General features: G+C 53.4%; 1 protein-coding gene across 8 annotated transcripts in view; it reads left to right on the forward strand.

Moving 5' to 3' along the window:
* SHISAL1 (shisa like 1) overlaps positions 1 to 21,482 on the forward strand; it is a 143,914-nt gene extending 122,432 nt beyond the window's left edge. For all 8 annotated transcript variants that reach the window (XM_085024980.1, XM_013997474.3, XM_085024990.1 and 5 more), the window contains exon 5: positions 15,644 to 21,482. In XM_085024980.1, coding sequence (XP_084881106.1) covers position 15,644 — 1 coding nt within the window. In that variant the 3' untranslated portion in view covers positions 15,645 to 21,482. The remainder of the gene's footprint in view (positions 1 to 15,643) is intronic.
* The last annotated feature ends 1,990 nt before the right edge of the window (positions 21,483 to 23,472 follow it).

Genomic DNA, 23,472 nt, shown 5'->3' on the forward strand with positions numbered 1-23,472 from the left:
AGGATCAGCCCCGCCCGCAAGGAATGCCAGCCAGTGAAGGGCAGAGAATCAATCCCGACCCCCCGCTTGCTTTGCCTGGGAAATCAAGGTATTCAGCCACAGGGCAAATATACCCCAGAGAAGGTCTTAGAAAAATCGCTGAAGATGCACTTTCGGATAAGCGAGATCCACTGTCTCCAGGCCCAGGATGAGCTCAGCTGGAGGGTGGGGCAGGGAGTGAGGGGCTTGGGTCCGGCCAACCAGGTGGGCGGACGCTGTGACCCTGGGCCAGTCACTGGCTTCTCCCAAGCCTGTTTGCTTGTCTGGGCAACGGGGCCATCAGGAGGACAGAGATGGTGCCTGCTAGGAGCTGGCACAGAGCAGGCACTCAGCCCTGTTGCCAGGCATGCTCTGCCAGGTGGTGACTCAAAGCCTGCCTCGTCCTGGGTGGGGTTCCTGCAATCCCACCCCAACCCCACCCCACCTTCTGGCCTGGGGGAGAGCTATGCTGCCCACCCAGCCCCCTAGTTTGGAATCTTAATTAAAACACCCTAACCTGGAGTTCCCATTGTGGTTCAGCAGGTTAAGGACGAGTGTAGTCTCTGAGGACACAAGTTCGATCCCTGGCCCCGCTCAGTTGGTTAAGGATCCGGTGTTGCCATGAGCTGTGGTGTAGGTCAGAGATGTGGCTTGGATCTGGTGTGGCTGTGGCTTGTGGTGTAGGCCGGCAGCTGTAGCTCTGACTGGACCCCTAGCCTGGGAACCTCCAAGTGCCGTGGGTGCAGCCCTTCCCTCCCCAAAATTCCCTCACCCAATAACTATGTTGGAACAAAGACGCCAGCTCGCCTCAGTAATTAACAAAGAGATGTTTCCACGAAGGTTTGGGTGAATCTGGGCAGTGGCGGGGGCGGGGGGTCATTACCAAAAGAAGGGAGGGTGTTCCTTTACGTGAACTTGACGGGACCGCCATGTAATCGCCCCCTGGGCTGCAGTGGGGTAACTGGAAAAAGGGTGTTCGCCAGCGCGGGACATCATGGTTGGGCTGATGGCTGTTGTGTTCCCCCCACCCACTTAGTTCGGGGGTCGTCCTGGGCCCAGCTCCCAGATCAGAAGCTTGCGAGCAGGGGAAGGAGGACTGTAACGCCTTCGACATGGGTCGGGAGGGACCACAGAAGCCTTTCTTCTTTATTCCACCCCTACCCCCTGCCATTAAAACTCTCCTTAACTGCTAAGATATTTGCTTCCAAGAAGAGATGCTCGTTGTGGGCGTTCCAGCCCCGATGGAACACAGAAACCAGCACTTGCCTCCAGGGCACCTGCCCCGCTCCTCATCAGCGCCCTCCAGCGGTCATCCTCTTGTTTCTAAGCTGCCCCCAGGCTGAGGGGGAGACCACGCGGCCAGATCTTGGCCACGGGCTCGGGAGGGCTCCCATCCTGCCCTGAGTCCCAGGAATCCCTGCATCCTCAGCCTGAGTCCCCTGGCACCAGCCTCTGGGCTGCCCAGCTGTGTGTCCTTGGGCAAGTTGCTTTACCTCTCTGAGCTACAGGGTAGACAATGGCAGGGGAGTAAGTAATGCCCACCTGGCAGGGGGATGGTGGGGACGGAATCTGAGAGGGTGGGCAGGGGACCTAACCCAACACCCCATCCACAGGAAGGACCCCAGCTGCAAGCGACTTGGTCTGATGGGCCTTTGGGTGAGAGCCCCCCGCCCTGCCCCTCCCTGGCAGGCAGGGCTGATAGCGGGAGGCAGGATTGGAGGCAGGGAGGCCGAGGGGAGGCCGCCGCTGGGCCCCGGGGAAGAGACCATGGTGGTTCAGGCTGGAGGCAGTGATGGGGAGGAATGGACTGATTTGAAAGTGTGTTGGAAGCAGACGACGGAGGGGGTGGATGTGGGGGCGGGGGGGGGGCGCCAAGGACCACTGTGGGGTGGGACGTGAGTGACCAACGTGCCTTGTGGCCAGGTCAGGGGAAGGACAGCGCAGGAGGAGGGCTGGGCGGGGCTTGTGGTGGGGGCGGGGCTGACCGCAGGGAGCGGGGGAGGGGGTTATAAAGGGCGAACATGCATCCCCAGGGCGGGGGCAGGTCACAGGTGAGCGGGAGATGGAGGCGCCACGAGGATCAGATGTGTCCCAGGTGGGTGGAGGGAGGCCCCAGGAGGGACAGTGGACTCAGGACCTACAGCCGTGACAGACGGGCCTCCTGCCTGGCTGAGGGGCTGGCCAGGAAGTACCAAGCCCAGGGGTGTGTGTGTACAGTGTGTGTGTGTGTGTGGGGGGTGCAGTCTGTGTGTGTGGTTTGTGTGAGCAGTGTGGGTGTCGTGCCCGTGGGTAGCACATGGTGTTGGGGGGTGCACGTGTGGGTATCATGCATGGGCATGCATGTGTGGGTTGTGTGCCCACCATGCTCGTCTATGACCCTGGCCCAAGCCTTTGCCCCCTCCTGCCCCCTCTGTCCTGAGCCAAGGGCAGGAGGAGGGTGTGGGGAGGGGAGCAGGGCATCTGAGCCTGCCAGGGATGCAGTAAAATAGGAACGGGACCAGGTCAGCACCCAGGCTGGAGGGCGCATAGAGTGAGTGGTGCCACAGGCGTCCAGGAGCCACAGGAGGCCAAGGACAAGGTACAGACATCCCCAGAGCAAGGAGGCACGGTCGTTTCCCAAGGATTTACAAAACGCAGACCAAAGTGGGGCCCCAGGCCAGGGCTGGGGACACAGAATGGATCAGACCTCATCTCTGCCCATGAGACGCTCACCCAAGCCTGGCCTCCCTGAGCTCCCTACCCCAGCTCCCTCACGAGCTCCTATTCACCCCTCAAAACCTCACTCAGGTCACGCTCCTCCCCCAGGCCTCCCTCCCTCCTCTAGAGGACTTGTCTCCCTGCTCCCCCCCGGTCCCATCACACCACGCAGTCTGTTGTCACATCTCTGCCCCAGGACTGGGCAAAGGCAAGAACAGCCTGAGTCCTCATGGGGATGCCCACGCCCAGGGCTTGTTCAGCCCCCTCCGTCACTGGCTCGCTGTTAACCCTGGGCAGCCTCGTCCCTCCCCGGCTTCATCTCTCCTCATGTCAGAGGAGGGAAGGGACAGAATGTGCCTCTGTGGTGCCTTTCAACTGGAAACTTCTCTGACCTTCTCCCGGCTGATGGAGACACCGATCGGGGTCAAGAATGGATGCGGGAAAGCGCTTTGAAAAATTCATAGCAGGAAGCCAAGGGAGAGAGGCTTTCTTCTTGAGGGCGGGCGGAGGCGGGAGTCGTGGACCGAGGCTGCGGATGAAAAGGACTGCGTCTCAAGCACTTTGTGGCATTTAATGTAGAATTCAGAGTGCCCGTGAAAGCCACAGCATCAAATATTTACCAAGGCAGCATTCAAAATGAACCTTTAGGATGTTGGGGTGGAAAGGCCCCGGAGCTCCCTGAGAAATGCCACAAGGCGGGAGGCTGCGGTGACAAGAAGGAAGGTCCATGTAGGACGTGAACCGTGATGTCCCCAGAGCCAGGCACAGCTTCCCCCAGATCCCTCCTAACCCCACCAGAGCCAGAGCCAGAGATGCCCCCAGCGCCACCTCTGCAAAAGCACCTGGGCTGTCCTCCTCGGCCAGAAGCCCCTCGGAGGCTCCCGTGACCCGTAGATAAGGACAGGCCCTTGGCTCAGCATTCACGGCCCTTTGTGGCCTGGTCCCTGCCTCTCTGGGCACCTGAGACCTGTAGGTGGCAAAGAGCGAGCTGCCGAGGTTGAGGGGATTGAGGTGGGAGCAGGGGATCGGTCTAGGCACTGGGCGTGGTATGTGCAAAGGCACTGGGGCCGAGAGCGCCAGTGCGTTCACGCATCAGAAGGAAAGTCAGGGTGCAGAAGTGTGGGGAGAGGGGAGATGGCCGGGGTGGGAGAGGGGTAGGAGGTGCAGGGGGTCTGACGTGCAGGGCCGCAGGGAGGAGTGGGCTTCCTGATCCGGGCACGGGGGAAGACCTCAAGGAGAGAGACATGGCCCGGAGTGCCTTTTTTAAAAGCTCCCTCTGGCAGTGCATGTGGAAGGGTGCTGACAGTCCAGCAAGGTGACTGTCACCATCCCGAGGGCTGCGCTGTTGCAGGAGCAGAGGTGGGGGAAGCCAAGAGCCTCCAGGACCAGCTGGTGGGTTGGGTGGGGGATGATGGGGAAATGAGGGGCTCCAAAGAGGAGGTCCCAGCCCCTGGATGGAGCCCCTGGGGAGATGCTGGTGGGATTTTCCAAGATGAGGACCCTGTGCTCTGTGGCCCTGAGTCTCACCTTTACCCCAAAGGGGTCATCGTCTCTGCAGTCCCCCCCTTGCAGGAATCAAGCACTCACACTGGTCCACCAGGGCTTTGACCAGGCAGGCGCTAGAGCAGAGGGGGACCTGACCAGGAAGCCAGAGATAAAGGTGCAGACCCGAGCTGCAGCCTGGATGTGTACCTGGTGATGGCCATCAATTAGAATGCTCTTGCTTTGTGGCAACAGCAAACCTCACTCAGACTGGTGGACACAATAAAGAGAATGTTTGGCTCATGCAACTGAACAGGCTAGAGAGAAACATGGACTGCAGGAGAGGCTTTATCCAGCAGCCCCAGCCATCTGATAAAGACCTAGTCTCCCGTCTCTTACCTCCACTTCCCTGAGGTTAGGCCCAGCTCTCCCACCAGGTCACACATCAGCTGCCACCATCTCCCAGTGCATCAATCCAAATCCAGCAGCAAAGGCAAGGGCAGCATCCCCGCTGGCTCAGTCAGAGGCCCCAGAAACATGTCCTGCTGGCACTGATGGCCCTGATGTGGCTCAAGTGCCCGTCCCCGGGTCAGTCAGTCCTGCAGGAAGAGAGATGGCGATGGGCTCACCCACTCGGCGCTGCCTCCAAAGCTGGGGTCAGTGTCAGGCCTGAGGGGTCCAGAGACCAGTTCAGAAGGGGGAGGGGAATGGAAGTGGGGTGTCTGCCATCAAGATCCCCCTGCCCTCCAAACCTCAGGTTCTTCTTCTGTGAAGTGGGGGTGCCCTAGCTGCCCTTGGGGTTGCATGCACGTGACAAGGTGTCAGTGTGCGTTATTTGTAAACAGGCAAAGCTGCACCGACAGAGGGTTTATTTTCACCCAGGTGGAGCAGCAGACCGGAGCTGCCCTGTGTTTTACAGTGGTGAGGGTGTTGGGAGGCAGCTGCTTTCATTGGTTCCCATGGACAATATCTGCTGAGCACTACCGCACACCAGGCAGCTTCCTGGTGAGGGGTTGGTGGCTCGTGTCCCACTTTCCATGTTAAAGTGCCTTGAGTGTTCCTGTGGGTGGTACAGCTCGGTGAATTTCAGGCAGAGATGGCGACTTTTCCAACACCCAGCAGGCTTCCTCGAGTCCGCTCAACACCACCCCTGATGTCCAGCCTCTGAGTTCATTTTGCCTCACTGACCGAACACAGGCTCTTAGACTGGGATTGGATGGTATGGGGCCTTGGGGAAGTGTCTCATGCAGCATTTTGTCTATGAGATGAATTCCTTCGTGCTGGTGGGTGTATGGAGAGTCATCCTTTTTCACTGCTGTGTAGTATTCCATTGCATGGACATACCACACTGTTTATCCCTTAACCCATTAAGGACATTTGGGTTGTTTCCACTTGGGGGCCATTATCCATAAAGCTGCTCTGAACATTCACGGCCAAGTCCTCCGTGGACACATCTCTCCTGGGTGCTGTAGGGAGGTCCTGTGGCCACTGCCACCAAGTCGGTGGCTTAAAACAACACAAACGTGTTCTCTTAAGGTTCTGAAGTTCAAAACATGTGATATCCAGGCCTTGGCAGAGCTGGGTCCTTGGAGGCTCCGGGAGAATCTGTGTCCCAGCCTTTGCCTCTTTCTAGATGTGGCCTGTGTCCCATGGCTTGTGGGCCCTCCCAGCGATGGCGTCACTCTGACCTCTGCCTCCGTCTTCCCCTCTCCTTCTCTGGCTCTGACCGTCCTGCCACTCTCTTTTAAGGCCCCTGGTGATGACCCCGGCCCCCCTGGGTAGCCCAGGACAGTCTCTCCCTCTCAAGCCCAGCAACTAAGGGATAGATGTTTATTTAACTTCAGCATGTTCTGCCCCCTCCCCCCCACGAGGTTCCCAAAGTGGCCGAGCCAGGTTGCTCTCCCCCCGCAAGGGTGAGCATTCCTGCTTCCCTTCCTCCTCCCATCCTTTTCATCTCAGCCCTTTATTCCACTGGGCATGTAGGGCACTCCCCGTAGTTGTACATGGCATTTTTCTCCATGCTCATGTTTCTGTCATCGTTATAAGAGCACACCTCCCCCATGCAGCCCTCCGTGACTACACCTTTCGCAGCTGGGGAACTCTCTCACCCCGTGCGAGTGCCACCTTACCCCCACAGTGGTCCCGCACGCTTCGCTCCCTTGTAAGATGAGGTGACAGCATTTTCACCCCTCAGGTTGCTGTGAGGATGTAATAGAAATTGAGCCGAAAGCTCCTGTCCCCATGCCTGGCTTATCATCCGCACTAAATCCCGGGGAGCTGTTATCAGTGCCGGGGGCACATCATCTGCAGTTCACCTGCAATTAGTCATGTTGTGCCTTGTGACTCCTCTGCTTTTATCATGAGTGGTTATTGTTACAGACGCTCTCAGCGTTCTGGAAGCATTCATTGTTATTCAAATTGCCAGGTGTTCTGTCTTATCTCCCCAATTAAGCTGCAGATGCCAGCTGGAGACCCTGACACCCCGCTTCCAGCCCGGCACCTCTCTCTCCAGGGCAGCAGTACCCACACTGCCTGGCCAGCCTCCGTGCCCCTAGCCCACCCAGGCCACTACCCCGTACCCGAGGGGTGGCTATGCAGCCCAGCCGTGGGCAGCGCGGGCGGGATCCCGGCTCCACCACTAGTTACATTCATGACCCTGGGCAGGGCGCCTTACCTCCCTGAGCCTCGATTTCCCCCTCTGTACGTGGGGGAAATAAGGACCCCTCCTCCTAAGCCTGTCGGGAGAGCAGAGGGAGACTGCAAGTGCCTGCGCTGTGCCTGGCCCGGAAGAAATACCCCATCACAGCAACCCCCACCTCTGGCCTTTCTTGGAATTGGGAAGGATCAGGGCCGGTGCCTTCGCCCGGCAGTTGAAGTGCTCCGTGGCTGCCACTCCCGCCAGGAACATCCTCTGCTGTCCACTCTGACCCTCCGATTGGCGTGGCTCAGGATGTGCCCTCCTGTGGGCGTGCCTTCCGCTCCTTCCAGAACTAGCTCCTGTGTGCATTTTATTCCCCCAAGGGCCCCGCCCACCAAAGCCACGCCCCCACTGAAACCACGCCCCTCCCTGCCACGCCCCCAGGGACTCCGCGCTGACACAGCTCGGATCTGGCACTCTTGTTTGGGGGTCTGATGTGGCTCTGCTCCTAAGCTCAGCGTCCTGGAGGCCTGGGCCCACACCCGAGAGGTCTGTGCCCCAGCGCCCAGGCCTGGAAGAAGATACCACCAGCGAGGGCTTCCACAAGGCCCGATGGGAGGCGCCTTTCACGATTGCTTGAAAGGAGCGTGGGTGGCATGGGGCCTGGTTTTCATGGGGCTGTTTGGCAGGAGGGGGCCAGGACTCCAACAAAGTGCCCAGGAGGACAGGTGTCTTGGGAGGCCCAGGGCAGGTGGGCTTTCAGGGATAGAGACGGGTGGTCTCCAGTTCCCTGCATGGCAGAGATGTGGTTGCCAAGAAAGCAGAACAAAAGCTGACATTCACTGGAGCTTTGCTCCCGAAGGCAGCACAGAGGCAAAGTGTTGCCAAGATGCATGGGCTGTGGTGGGGCTGATGGGCTCGGCTGTGTCCAGAGGTGTGTCCACCAGCTGTGTCCACCAGCTGTTGTGGGGGGCAGTCTACAGCAGTGAAAGTCCCACTCGCCAGCAGTGAGGATGGTCTCACATGCCTGGAGTGGCATCGGGGGGTTTGGAGGCCCAAAGAGGTTTAGCGACTTGCCCAAGGGCACACAGGTTGTGAGGGACAGAGATGGGAGTTGAACCCAGGCCTGACTCCAAGACCACTGGTGATGGCAGCCCTCAGCCCCCTGCAGTGCCATGTGGTACTGACCATCACAAAGGCCCATGGGTGGAGTTCCCCGGTGGCCTAGCGGGTTAAGGATCAGCATTGTCACTGTTGTGGTTCGGGTCACTGCTCTGGCGCAAGTTTGATCCTAGGAACTTTTCCCCAGACATGGGGAAAAGAAAAGAAAAGAAAAACAATGTGTAAAACACATCCAGCCACAAACGGGCAAATCCATGCTGTGCTCAACCTTACTGCGGCCCTCGGAAAGGCAAAAAGACAAAAAAAAAAAAAAAAAAAATAGTAATAATAAAAACAGAGAACTCTGGCTTCTTTGTTGCAAACAGCCCGTAGAGAGGTGACAGCAGAGAAACCAGTACTAAATAACACAAGCAAGAGAGGCTGCTGGTTTGGACCAGGGTCCTGATGGGGGTGTGGGCACGAGGTGGTTAGATTCTGTATCTAATGTGAATAAGTGAGCTTGGCTAACGGATTGAAGCTGGGTGTAAGGGGAAAGGTGTCAAGGACAGCGCCACGTCTTTTTTTGTTTGTTTGTTTTTTGTTTTTTGTCTTTTGTCTCTCTTTTGTTGTTGTTGTTGCTGCTATTTCTTGGGCCGCTCCCGCAGCATATGGAGGTTCCCAGGCTAGGGGTCTAATTGGAGCTGTAGCCGCCGGCCTACGCCAGAGCCACAGCAACGCGGGATCCGAGCCGCGTCTGCGACCTACACCACAGCTCACGGCAACGCCGGATCGTTAACCCACTGAGCAAGGGCAGGGACTGAACCCGCAACCTCATGGTTCCTAGTCGGATTCGTTAACCACTGCGCCACGACGGGAACTCCAGCGCCACGTCTTTTGATCCGAGTGCCTGGAAGGGTGGAGCCCAGCTCAGCCAAGATGGGGAGGACCGGGGAGGAAGGGGTTTCATAGGAAGCGCAGGAGTTCGGTTCTGGATGAGTTAGGGACCAGAAGCCTGCTGGACGTGCGAGGGGGCTATCGAGGAGGGGGCTGAATACGGAAGACTAAAGTTCCCGGGCGAGGCCTCAGCATGTAGACGGTCCTGTAGCCACAGATCCCAATGACAGCACTCGGGGCCGGAGATCAGAGGACGAGGCGTGTCTGCGGCTGGCTTCCTGGGGCAGCCCGTGGACTGAGCTCCGTCCTGAAGGGCTGCCTGGGTCTCTCTGCTCTGGCCCGGCTTGCGCTGCTCTCCCCCGCCTGGGGAGCCGTTGTGTTTGAACCAGTGTCCCACTGAGGACACTTCTGTCACCCTCATCTTCCCCCTTTCCCCAGGTCGCTGCAGTAAGTGAGCTGCTACGAATGCTGCCCTTGTGAGCCCGTTGGTGGGATAACGGTTAAGGGGAATCGCTGTGTCGGAGGGCGCGTGGGAAGGCTCCCGGGTTCTTCTCTTGTTGTTTGTCTGTTCCCCCAGCTTTTCCAAGTGCCTGCTCTGTGCCAGGCATCGTTATCGGCCCTGGGGGTCTAGTTGTGAGCCAGAACCAATGAAAAGCCCTCCTTCTATGGAGCCTGCAGACAATTTAAAACACAGACATAAAATGGATGGACTGTTTGATGGTGATAAGAGCTATAGGGAGAAGGACTCTTTGAGAGGCGTTGATGAGGAAATGCAAATTCCAATAGGTTGGCCGGAGAGGGTCTCAGGAAGAGGTGACTTGAAAAGACCTAAGGGAATAGCCCTGCGTTTATCCGCGAGAAGAGGTGGAAGCAGGCTGGTTGCTGGCGCTGTGTTAGTCTGAGCTCTTGGAGAAATAGAAGCAATAGGATAGACAGAGAGATATCGATATATAAATCTAGATATAAATAGATATCTCTATATAATATATATAGAATCTATAAAATCTGCATAGACAGAACTATACATATAAAGAGATTTACTACAAGGAATTGGCTCGTGCAGATTTGGAGCCTGTGAAGTCCCGAGATCTATAACTGGCGAGCCGGAGACCCAGCAGCACAGACCGTCCCGTCCAAGTCCGAAGGCAGGAAGAGGCCGATGACCCAGCTTGGGGGCAGTCAGGCAGGGGGAACTCCCCACTCCTCCCCCTCTTTGTCCTGCCCAGGCCCTCAGTGGATGGGAGGAGGCTGACCCACCCTGGGGACAGTGACCCACTGGACTCGGTCAGCTGATTCACATGGGCATCTCATCCAGAAGCAGGTTTGATCCAATACCTGGGTACTACCCCCGTGGCCCAGTCAAGATGGCACGTAAAATGAGCCATCACGGCTGGAGCTGGAGTGGGGTGAACAAAAGAGAGAGGATAAAGGGTGTGGCGGGAGAGGATGGAGAGAAAGCTTTGGCTTCACATTGAGTGAGATGGGAGCCAGCGAGGGTTTGGAGCAGAGGAATGTCATGATATGATGTAGATTTTCACAGGATCCCTCTGACCGCTGGGTGGAGAAGGGCCACAAGGGGTTGACCAGTGAGGAGGCCACAGCAGGGGCAACGGAGGTGGCAGGAAGGGCAAGGTTGATGGGTACATCTGCAGGGGCCAAAACCACTCTGGGTCTCTGATGGAGTCGTATTTGCTGAGGTCAGGAAGACTGTGGGGGACGCTGATTTGGGAAGGAAGATGTGGGGTTTTAGTTTTAAGCCCATCAAGTTTGAAATGTCTCTTAAATATCCCATTGGTGATGTCAAGGAGACAGTTTGTCTTTTTTTTTTTTGTCTTTTCTTGGGCCGCTCCCGCGGCATATGGAGGTTCCCAGGCTAGGGGTCGAATTGGAGCTGTAGCCACCGGCCTATGCCAGAGACACAGCAACGCCAGATCTGAGCCGCATCTGCAACCTACACCACAGCTCACGGCAACGCCGGATCGTTAACCCACTGAGCAAGGGCAGGGACCGAACCCGAAACCTCATGGTTCCTAGTCGGATTCGTTAACCACTGCGCCACGACGGGAACTCCAAGGAGACAGTTTGGAGCGATGGTGGGAGCTTGCGGCTAGAGCGACATTAATGTGTAGAGAATGTTTATATATACAGGAGTGAGTAGCGATGGGGAGGCGACGAGGAGGCCAGGAAGATGGGGAAAGACTCCAGAGCCTGAGAAGCAGTAGCCGCAGAGGCAGGAGAGGGGCCTGGAGCCTCCTGGAAGCAGGAGAAATGATCACCTGTGTCAGTGCTGCCAAGAGAGCAAGTGAGAGGAGGACCAAGGATTGACCACCGGATTTGGCGACACGGAGGGCTTCGGTGACCTGAACAAGGGCAAAATCTGCAGAAGCGTTGGGCAAAAGCCTATCTAGAGGGGTTGAGAAATACTGGCATTGGAAAGCAAAAGCCCAGATAACTTTCAAATGGTCACTTCCTCTATCTGCTCTATAAGATTCACCAGCAGTTACTATTTTCTTGTTTTTCAAAAGGAGCCAGAAATTGGATTTGTTTATTCGTTCCTTTCCTTTATGTTTTTAACTTCATTTCCATTTTAATTTATCGGTTGCTCTCCTGTGCCTTCCTTTGGTATTTTGCCTTTTTTTTTCTAACTTCAGAGCTGGATAGCTAATTCGTCTTTTCTTAGTTATTTGTATCCATATGTATAGCTATAAATTTTCCTCTGAGCATTGCCTTGGCTGCATTGTGCAGGTTCTGAAATGTAACCTTTTTATTTTTCATTATTGTCTAGGTATTCTACAACTTGGATTTTTTTCTCTCTCTTTGAAACAAGAATTTATTTTAAAGAATTTTTAGGAGTTCCCATCGTGGCGCAGTGGTTAACGAATCCGACTAGGAACCATGAGGTTGCAGGTTTGGTCCCTGCCCTTGCTCAGTGGGTTAATGATCCAGCGTTGCCGTGAGCTGTGGTGTAGGTTGCAGATGCGGCTCGGATCCTGCGTTGCTGTGGCTCTGGCGTAGGCCGGTGGCTACAGCTCCGATTTGACCCCTAGCCTGGGAACCTCCATATGCTGCAGGAGCGGCCCAAGAAATGGCAAAAAGACAAAAAAAAAAAAAAAAAAAAAAAAAAAAAGAATTTTTTAAACTTCTCGATAGTAGAGTTTTTTGTGGTTTTGTTATTAATGTTTTCAAACTCTAGTGTATTGTGGTCAGAGAATGTTATCTTGTATCTACTTTTTGGAATTTACCTTCTCTGTGGCCTGATAATCATTTTTTGTGTATGCATTTTCAAGAGTATATGAACAGAAGGTAGATTCTGTTTGATATACACACACATGCACACAAATATATTATGTTATTCATTAAGTTATTTGGCTCTCTATATACCTTATTTATGTTTTTCTCAACTTAATCTGTAATGTATTATGAGAAATGAATTAAAATGCACCAGTACTAGCATATTGTGTGTTTTTCTTCCTGTATTTCCAAGAGCTCTTACTCTGTGAATGTTGAGACTATGTTATTTGGTGCAAAGATGCTCATTATGTTTAGGTCTTCATGGCGACTCTTATCTTTGATCTCCACCCCACAGTGTCTTCTTCCTTTTTTTTTTGCTTTTTAGGGCCACACCCGTGGCATATGGAGGTTCCCAGGCTAGGGGTCCAATCGGAGCTACAGCTGCTGGCCTACACCAGGGCCACAGCAATGCCAGATCTGAGCCGCGTCTGCGACCCACACCACAGCTCACAGCAATGCCAGATCCTTAACCCACTGAGCGAGGCCAGGGATCTGACCCACAACCTCATGGTTCCTAGTCGGATTCGCTTCCACTGTGCCACGACGGGAACTCCTTCTTTCTCTCATTGACTGTTTCTTGCCTTGATTTCAGCTTTGTTGAATATTCAGATAAAGAACTCTGGTTTCTCTTGGTTTGCATCTGTTATATTTCTGCTCATCCTTTTTTTTTTGTGGGATTGTAGTAAAACACGTAACATAATTTTTACCATTTTAACGTCTATACCATTCAGCGGCATTAAGTCCATTCGCATTGTTGTACAACCATCACTACCATCCATTTCCAGAACTTTTTCCTCATCTACCCATCCTACTCTGTGACACCTTTCTGAATCATTCTACCTTCAGTGGATTTTGCTTGTCATCTAACCTGAGAGTCTTTTTTTCCCAGCAAGTGTGTATGGCTCATTAATGTTTACTAAGATGGCGGCTGCATTTAGTCTTCATCCTGTCATCATAGTTTATGATACACTTTCTGCTTTTATAGCTTTTGTGGGGGTTGTCAATTTTCACCATATGGTCTCTGTTTCCTTTGTTTTATTTTTTGTATCTACGTCTTCTGACAATTTGGAAAGCTGTGTTTTTCATGGTTATCTTCATAATTATACGGTGATATGACACCCGTAATCCCCTCTTTCTTTAGGCAATGTTTGTTTTCTCCCTAGTGTGAATGATACCCAAATTAGGATATTCTCCTTTCCTTCCCCTTCTCTCCCTTCCACCAAGTGATCTTAATTGACTATATTATATTAGTTTTTCCATTTAGCTTTGTACCTTTATAATGTGATTTCCATCTCTAAACAATTTTTGGACTACCGACTATAAATGAATAAGCCATAATTTACATACATCACCTCCTTCCTTCTGACCTCCATCCCTCCTACCCCAGTGTATAATTTACATCAGTTCTGTTTCCTCTGAAGTTCTTTCCTATAGCAGTCATGGTTCATTTGTTTCTGACATAGGCCTACAGTTAAATAGATTTTCATCACCAGTGCTCTGGCCAGAGTTATTCCATTTACCATTGGTTGTCCCGAGTGTGTCCTCTTCATTTATACAAGAAGGGCTCATGGGAACTATAATTCAAAAATGTGTTTAAAAAGTTTTTCTGTTGACTTTAGACTTAAAAGATGGTTTATCTGGGCTTTAAATTCTTGGTTCCTTTATTCACTCAACAAAGATTTATTAAGTCCCTGTGGTATGCCAGTTACTGCCCCAGACACTGGCATATAAAAATGAACACAACACACAAATATCTTGGCTCTCGTGTGGCTTGATTTATAGCTGGGAGGGACAAACAATAAACTAGACCAAGAAGTGAAATATTTGGTGTGCTGGATAGAGATAAGTCTATAGAGAAAGATAAAGCAGATGATGGGAACCTGGCTTTGTTCTGTGAAGCAGAGGAGACAGCCCCATGGACTGTCTCCCCTGGAGCCCAGTGATGCAAAGTGGCTCTGCCCTTTGGAGTATCACTCCCTCTGGAAAAGTGGGCTTTGCTGGATTAGACAAAGCCCCTCCCTCAACTTCCCCTCTTGCCTCTGGAACACACCCTGGAGCTTGGGTGAAGATGGTTTATTAGTTAATAGCTATGATCAGGTGTAAGTAGCAGAAACTCACAGCAGTACTGTGGAGGCAGAGAGTCTGGGGCTGCCACCAAACCAGATTTCTCTTTGATTTCCACTCCATCCACATTGGTGAAGGTCCTTCATTCTCATGCTCTTCCTCTGGATCCATGTCCCCTTCCCAGTAGACTTCCACTTACATGGCATTGGTCAGAGTGGGTCATGTGACGACTCCTGTCTGCAAGGGAGTGTGGGAAGGTGCATATTTGTGGCAGGTAATTGCCCCTATAAATGGATATGGGGCAGGGTATTCACTGCGGCTGCTGCTGTTGGAGTTTGTGTTTCACCATCTTTGTTTGGAGGTGATCTCAAGAGGAGAAAGGACAAAGACAAGTCGACTCTGCTAGTCAAAGCTGTTAAGTGTCCCACGGGCTGGGGTTTCCACTCCTAATTTTACCCACTGATCTCCTGGCCTGCTTTCCTCTCCATGGCTTTGTATGATATGGTCCTATCCAGTGGTGAGATTCCAACATTCATAATGGGTTTTATTATTATTATGAGGGGGTATCTGTATCTGTTCTTAATATATCTCATTTGTTATAGCAAGGATGACCACATGGTTTATCATCCAACTTGGAATACTTTTGAAGGTGAAAGGGGAAACAATGCAAAAACTGTGTCAGAACACGGAGTTCCTCTTGTGGCTCAGCAGTTAACAACCTGACTAGGATCCATGAGTATGTGGGTTCGATCCCTGGCCTCGCTCAGGAGGTTAAGGATCCAGCATTGCCGTGAGCTGTGGTGTAATTTGCAGACATGGCTCTGATCCCACATTGCTATGTCTGTGGTGTAGGCCAGCAACTGTAGCTCCGATTTGACCCCTAGCCTGAGAACCTCCATATGCTGCCAGTGCGACCCTAAAAAGGCAAAAAAATAAATAAATAAAAGATAAAAAAAGTAAAAATTATGTCAGAACATAAGTATCAGTGTATTATAAGTATTAACTGTGACCGTGTCAAGTCAAGACATATAATCACCCTGGTAATTGCACCCTGGTAAAAGAACACTGTTGGTTTTTGTAGGTTGATCTGATGTTTCATAGGTTGAAAATTCCATCTTTATGTATGCACTCTCTGTTCTAATAATTAACCTGTGGATTCTCTTGAGTTTTCTATGTCCATCATCTGCCAATAATGGTAATTAAGCTTTTTCCATTGCGCTCCTGACACCCTATGCTTTTTTCTTGTCTTATTCCATGGGCAGGGGCACTAGTGCTGTGTGGAACCATAGTAATAGCAGACCTGCCTGTCTTGCTTCCAGCCTTAAAGTCAGACAGCTCTAAAAGACAAAGATGTCATGTGCTCAGAGAAAGCTTGGCTTCTCCTGGCACCGAGGCCCAAGAGAAATGTCCCCTCGGAGGAGATGCCATGTGATATTTTGTTTCCTTCTGCTTCCCTAGAAATCCCTTTTGCCGTGCCTCAGGAGGGGGGAGGCGAGACCTGGAGCACCTGGCTCAGCCTCCAAGAACAACTTCAACAAGACGCCAAGGAGAGCCGAGGCGGCCGCGGCGGTGGCAGTGGCAGAGGAAGAAGTGCTGCCGGTGCCCAAACCCCCTTCCGTGGACGTCTAAGACCAGGAGCAAACTCAGGGGTGGGGGGCCGGGGGTGCAGGGAGGGGCTTCTGAGCCACCCGTCCGCAAGCAATAGTCCCATTTTGGGCTGGTGGCTTCCGAAAGGTGGCACCATTGTGGACTCAGGATGACTGACACAGCTGCTCTGGCCGAGTCAAGCCAGAAGGATTTTGGCCTTTGCTGTACCCATGGTTCCCTAGCCTCCGCCCCCTCCAGTAGTGGCCTGAGGGCCTATCCGTGTCAGAATATTGAATGTGAGTGTGTGTGTGTGTGTGTGTGTGCACGCACACGTGCGTGTGTGTGTGTGTGTGTGTGTGTGTGTACGATTTGGGGTGTCCTTTCTGTTTGATTGATTGGTTTTTATTGGGGTCCCCTCAAGTTTTCTGATGGGCATGGGTCGCCTTGCAGTGGGGGTCCTGGCCGGTGTCTGGGCTCCAGCTCCTTGCTGCAGCTGTGAGCCAGATAGAGTGGCAAGCTTGGGGCATGGCCCCATCCTGTCTCAGGGGGTGCTGGGGATTTGAACATGCCAGTGGGAGTTCGTTCTTGCGGAATTTGTTCCCATAATGACGGTGATAATGGGAGACGCGTCTCAGGCTGTCTGCCTCTACAGGGCAGGCTCCAGGTTGAGCGTCTTCACACACAGCCTCTCTCGCCACCTGGGAAGTGGGTGGGATGAACTCCCTGCAGAGACAGCCCGGGTCTCACAGCCGGGAGGAGACCCGGCCCTCCGTTTGACCTCAGAGGTGTTAGAACCCAAAGTTCAAGCTCCCCAACCCAGGGTACCCCAAGGACCCTTCCTGCAGGATCTTCCCAGTGGCTTCTCATTGGACGGGCCATCGCCCCACACTCTCCACCATCGCTGCCCTGGGACCTTCAGACACATGGCGTGTTCTGACTAAGCACCTACTGTGTGCAAGGCCCCTACCTGGCAGTGATGGGGATGAGAGATGGTCAGGCAGGCCCTGTCTCGGCCTCGGTGGGAGAGACAGACACACAGATCTTTGCTGGACAGAGTGATGAGCACTTGGAAAGGCAGAGGGGAAGGTTCTAGAAGCCCTTCCCAGTTAAGGCGGGACTTCCACATAAACCTGGAGGCCCATAACATCCATCCGCAGAGCTCATGGCCACCACCTCCCACCTCGCTGCCCCAGGACACGCAGAAGGGGAAGGATCACATAAATCCCTGAGGGCTAAGCTGGCGGTGTAGACACCTGAATTCTGCTGGTGTCAGTGATGCCAAAATGGAGCTCCATGGGCCCTGCTCCCTAAACTGTGTCTCCTTGGTTTGAGGATGGTCACTTAGCCACAGCCTGCCAGACCATCTGCCCATCAGGCACGCACTGAGCAGGCAGGTCCTTGCTCACGGTGCTGGTGTCCTAGCTGGGGGAGAGGACAGGGAAGGGCAAGGCGGCGGACAAGGAACATAGCAATAGCAGTGAACCCTAAGCTGAGAATTCGGTCAGAACGATGTTCGTGACGGTCCTGCTGGGGCTGGGGTGGTCTGGGGAGGCCTTTCTGAGCAGGTTAAGCCCACATCTAGATGATAAGTAAGAGCCAGCCACGCACATCAGAAATAGGAGAGTGTTCCAGGCAGCGGGAACAGCGAGTGCAAAGGCCCTGAGGCAGCACCAGGCTTGACTGTTTCAAGGAACCCAAAGAATTCCAGGTTGGCTGGGATGCAGATGAAGGGCAGAAAGAGAGGAGAATGAGAGCCCATGTGCTGTGGTTTGCTGTGAGTCACCAGAGGCTGGACAGACATGATGCGCAGCCGTTGATAGAGCAGAAAGAAATTTCCAGAGCGTCAAGCATTTTCCATCCAGCCTGGCTCTTCGTCCTCTCAGAGCCCCATAAAGAAGGGACTGTCCCCATTTCACAGGCTAGGACACTGAGGCTCAGATGCATCAAGTGGCTTAACCAAGGGGCGCATGGAAGACCCAGGCCCGTGCTTCAGTCCCTTCTCCTCCAGGCAGTGCTGCCAGGGCCCAGGTGTACAGCCTGGCAGAGGCAAAGCCAGAGGAATTTTGCTTGGGGTCTTGATTAGAGATAGGCACAACTTCCTTTCCCCCAGCTGCTGAGTCGTCAGAACCTGCCCCAGGGCCTTGTCCATGCAGAGCAGCAGTTGCCATGGAGGGGTACTCAGCAGCTGTTAGCTCAGCTGGATCAGCCCATACCTGCACCCCATGTGCAGAGCCTCTGGAGTCAGAGGGGCCTGAGCCTTGAGGACAGGCGTTTGGGCACAGACCCAGATTCCAACATCAGCTCTGCACGGAGAGCCTCAGGCAAGTCCTGCGCCTTCTCAGCCCTCGGTTGCCCCACATCACTAAAAGGAAGGGGTCAGACCAGGTATTTGGGGGCCTTGCATCCCTGACTTCCTGCAGTTCTGGGCGGCGCTTGTGCAGTTGCTCACACAGAGGCGCTTCCTCTGGTGAGGAGCAGCTGGTGGCCTTGCCTCCCTGGCCCGAACACTGGAGCCAGAGGTCACTGTCACAGAGACCAGTAAGGGCTACCCCAGTTTGCATCCCTGAGCTGGAGAGCTTGCAAGACGCTGCTCCGGGGCCCTACCAGAGGTCTTTCTGGGGGTGACTGATGCGTCCATGGAGGTTGCCTGTGGCAGCCAGGCTGGGGATCTGAACATTCCGCTCTAAGCCGCCAGCCTCTCGTCGTGTAGCTCAGCAGACATCACAGGCTGGGGCAGCCTGGGGTCCAGGGGACAGAGTGCAGGGAGCCACAGCGCTGCTGATTCCCAGCTGGGTGGTCTTGGGCAAATGGCTTCACATCCCTGAGCCTCACCTGTCAGGTGTGCGAGGCGGGGGCAGGGGAGGGAGGGAGCAATATTTGCCACCCCTCTGAAGTGGTCGCGAGTGTGAGAGCGATGCGTCTGGAAGGCACATGGGTGCCGTTCAGTTCCTCCCAGTGTCAAGGGCTCCTCAAAGCCCCCGAGACACAGGCCATCCCAGCGAAAATTCTGCCCCATCCCACCGTGGCAGGCAGACGTGCCAACGAGCAGAGTGTCCTTGACAATAAGATGCAGGGTAGTGACAAGTTCAAGTAGAGATTTTTTTAGTTAGTGTTTTTAGTGACTCCAGACCTGGTTCTTCAAGCTGCCTACTTTTATTTTTTACTGTGAGCTCTGGATACGTCCACGTAATTCGTTAAAAAAAAAAAAAAAAAAACAGTAGGAAAAGAAAAAGAGAAGATGGCAGTATATCCACCGAGAAACTCGACTTCCACTTTGGTTCGTGGCACTCACTGCCCGTATTTGTAAGGACTTCTTCCCACTGGGAACTGCGTGTTATAATGAGCAGTTTTATGCTTTCCTTCTTGTTTGCGTACAGTGTGGTTGTGTGTTTTGGCATCTCTACGCAGAAGCGATACCCGCTAGCACCCATGGGCCTCTCTCTGCCCTCACCTGAACCGCTGGACTCCCCCTGCCGCTCGAGGAGCAGCCTGCGAGGGCAGAAGGGCCCCGGGGCCGCCAGCTGCCGGTCAGACCTCTGAGCTGACCAGGACCAAGAGGAAACAGGCCTTAAGTGCAAACACGGCACACGCACGCACGTCCACAAATGCACACACGTGGTTCTGCAGGTAGATCCCGCCTCTCTGATGAGCCAGTGTCTGAGGCTTTAGAAAAAGAGCAGGCAGCCAGCCGGGGGCCCTGGGCTGGTGGCACTTTCCCTCTCTCTCCAGCAAAGCCTTTAAGCAAATTCAGTCCCAAAGCTGGAAGAAAGGACTTGGGGGAATCCGGGAAAATATGGCCAGAATAGGGGTGAACAGGCTTCTTCTGCCAAGAGACTTTCCCGGCTCACCGTCTAATCAGAAGCTCCCCTTAGGTCGTTCCAGGCACATGGAGACTGGGTGGCCCAGTCGGTGTCTCCCAGCACCCAGCAGACCCCCGGGGCGTCTGCTGTCCCCCCACACCACTGTCCCAGCCCAGGTCCTGTCCTCTGGCTCTGCTGATACTCCTTTCACTGTGTCTCCTCGAAGTTCCCAGAACCACAGACTTTGAAAAGATTGTTTCGTGGTTTGTTTTAATTTTTTCAGCTTGGCTGATTCGTCCCCACCAACAGGGGGAGTCATGCTGGGAGAGGGGCTGTCAGAGGTGAATTTGCAGATTCCGCAATGATCTAGGTTGACGGAACAGCCCCTGAGCGGAGATGCTGGGTCATTTCTTGCCAAGCTGGAGGGGCAGCCACATCATTGCAGAGATTCTGTGGGGACCCCCCCTTCTCTGTGGCTGGACTAGGAGAGGCCACCTTGCAGGGTTCTTATGCTTCACCTGGTGAGCATGAGACACCCACAGACCATCAGAAAGGTCAGCGAGGCAGCCACCACCCCGTGAGTGGGTGACACTCTGGTCACTACCACCTGCAGCCCCAGAACACCTCACCAGGCTGGGTGATGCCCTGTGCCCTCCAGAAAACACAGGGCACACCTACCATGTGACTGACGCCACACCAAGACCCCCCAGCCCCTCCTTATAGCACAAATGCAGCCCCAGATGGTAATTAAGTGAATGTAGGCAGCTTGGGGACCTGTGGTCTAAAAATTCACATGTTGAGTTGAGCAGTCAGGTGAGATAGAAAATTCTAGAAAATCCATGTGTTCATGCCTGCATGCATTCATCTCGTCCACAAATATTCACCCAGTGCCCATTCGGGAGCAGTTCCTGCTGTAGATAGAGATGTCGGGGGGCCCAGGCTGTGTCCGAGGGAGAGGCTGGGGTCACCTGTGAAATGACTCGTTGTGCCTAACAGTTAGGAATGCTCAAATCCACAAGAGAATAAGTGACCTTGGAGGTGGCATTGACCCCCCCTGCCCCCAAATTCCCAGTCCGAGACGCTGCTAGACAGTTGGTGCTAGATAGATGCCTGGTGAGTGAGCGGCTTTGACTCTTAGTCACACTGTCCCTAAAACTCCTATCTTTGCGTCAAAGCCCTGACCCATTTGCCCCTGACGGACTAAAATCCAGGACTGCTGCAGTGCCCTGCTCCAGCGGGCACTGTTTCTACAGGCTGCATCGTGCACAGCAACCTTGGGTTTGTGCAGTGAGGTGCCCCGTGAATTGCCCCCTAAAATATGCAGGATCCCATCAAAGTCAGCAAATCCCCAGGGAGGGTCTCCACGCCCGTGATGGAAAGTTACAGATGACATGGCCTCCGTGGGCATCCAGTGTGGCCCCAACTGAAACCAAACTGGTGCCTGGAGAGACTCTCTTCTTGGAACCTCACCTCGACTCCTTCCTGCCTCTTCTCCATCTCCCAGGTGAAAGCTAGTGGGATAGTCAGTCCGATGACGGAACCGCCAGAGTCTGGGTGACGGGCAGTCACGGAGCGGGGACGGCGAGGCTGAGGGGCTCAGTCACCTGCCAAAGCAGGACCCCCAAGGTCAGTACGACCTCCCCAGGCGTAGCTGGACAGGGGTGCAGCCGCCGTGGGACAGCCTCGTCTCCTGCTTACCCCCACTTCACGTGAGCGGCATGGGTCTCTCTGAGAGCTGATAACCGGGAAAACCAAAAACCAATATTATTCCTAATAATAATAATATAATGTAATAATAAGAAGAATAATGTGTTTTACACGGACCGCTGTTGCACTGCTTTTGTCTTTCTATACGGTAGTTTTTATAAAGATGTCCTTAGGTTTTAATAAAGGAGTGTCACATCACCTGTCCTCTGTGTTCACATGTGCTTTAATGGTTCAGGATGTGCTCGCAAGAACTGTGCTCGCCGTTGGAGTCACTCTGTTGGGGCCAGTGGACACCCAGGGCCTGGGGTCTCAGCTAAGGATCTGTTCAGTGTGGGATTAGGGGCAGCTCGTCACCCGGGGCCACCCAGCAAGTCCCAGTGCCGAGGGCAGATGGAGAGTCCAGGCGGGCACCCCTCGCAAGGGGCAAAAACCAGGTGGGAATGGAGACGGAGCCACAAGAGGGGCGCTGGCAGGAAGGGCTGCGAGCCTGAGAGCAGACTGGTGACAACTGCTGTGGACGCGCACACGTGGGCAGTGGCCCGGCTTCCATTCCCTCCGTCCTCCCGGTGCCTGGGGCTGGGGCAGTGTGGCAGCTGCTCATCCTGGGTCAGTGTATTTCCAGGCCTGGCTTAGAAGTTAACCCCGACAACCGAGCCCCGCTCCAGCCAGTGGGCTGGAGCAGGACCAGACCCCCTGTGCCCCAGTAGGACAGACACACTTATTGGGCGAATAGGGGTTTGGGGTCTCCAACAACTGCCACCCAAGGGGGCCACACTGGAGCCATTTCCCACCCAGTTCTCAACCCCATTCACAAATTGGCCGGAGTAGGGTAGAAATCTGGGGGGGGGGGGGGGGAAACAACTAGAAAGTTCCCACTTTTTGGAAAATAAATAGCCTGAGGTCAAAAAAGAACTCACAATGGAAATTAGAAAATACTTGAGCAGAGGAGCCCCCATGGTGGCTCAGTGGGAACAAACCCAGCAAGTATCCATGAGGACATGGGTTCGATCCCAGGCCTCACTCAGTGAGGGGGGATCTGGGTTAAGGATCCGGTGTTGCTGTGCCTGCGGTGCAGGCCAGTGGCTACAGCTCCAATTCGACCCCTCGCCTGGGAACTCACATATGCCATGGGTGTGGCCCTAAAAAAGACAAAAAAGAAAGAAAAGAAAGAAAATACTTGAGCATAAAAGAAACGATACATGGAGTTCCCGTCGTGGCGCAGTGGTTAACGAATCCGACTAGGAACCATGAGGTTGCGGGTTCGATCCCTGCCCTTGCTCAGTGGGTTAACGATCCAGCGTTGCCGTGAGCTGTGGTGTAGATTGCAGACGCGGTTCGGATCCCGCGTTGCTGTGGCTCTGGCGTAGGCCGGTGGCTACAGCTCCGATTCAACCCCTAGCCTGGGAACCTCCATATGCCGCGGGAGCGGCCCAAGAGATAACAACAACAACAACAACAACAAAAAGACAAAAAAAAAAAAAAAAAAAAAAAAAAAAAAAAAAAAAAAAAAGAAACGATACATAATAAAACTTGTGTGATGCAATTAAATTGTGCTTAAAGGGAAATTTACACTTGAGAGCATATATTGGCAAAGAAACCAAAGAAGATCTAAATAAATGAAGAGACATATTATTTTCATGGATTAGACAACAACATGGCAAAGTATAAATTCTCCTTCAAATGATACACGTGTTTAACTCACTGAAAACTAATGACTTAGCTGTACTTCTCACAAATTAAAAATAGGATAATCAAATAAACACAAAGAAAAAGAAAAAGAACAGTGAAGATAAATACAAAACTAATGAAAGAAGTTCCTATTGTGGCGCAGCAGAAACAAATCCAATGAGGAACCATGAGGTTGCAGGTTCGATCCCTGGCCTTGCTCAGTGGGTTAAGGATCCAGCATAGCCGTGAGCTGTGCCGTTGCTGTGGCTCTGGCGTAGGCCAGCGGCTGCAGCTCCGATTCGACCTCTAGCCTGGGAACCTCCATGTGCCGCAGGTGCAGCCCTAAAAAGAAAGACAAAAAACGAAAAACAAAAAGAAAAACCTTAACGAAAAAGAAGATGAACATAATAAAGAATCAGCAAGGCCAAGCACTCATTCCTTGGGGGAGGGGAAATGAATTAAATTGATAACTTCTTGGCCAAACTTATCAAGGAAAAAAAGGCATAAATCCCCAGCAGCAGGAAT

This window comes from Sus scrofa, chromosome 5 (genome assembly GCF_054392235.1).
Source record: "Sus scrofa isolate SSC_HxYL_T2T_F1_AM1 chromosome 5, Sscrofa_HxYL_maternal_Yorkshire_Landrace_v2.0, whole genome shotgun sequence".
Classification (NCBI taxonomy): Eukaryota; Metazoa; Chordata; class Mammalia; order Artiodactyla; family Suidae; genus Sus; species Sus scrofa.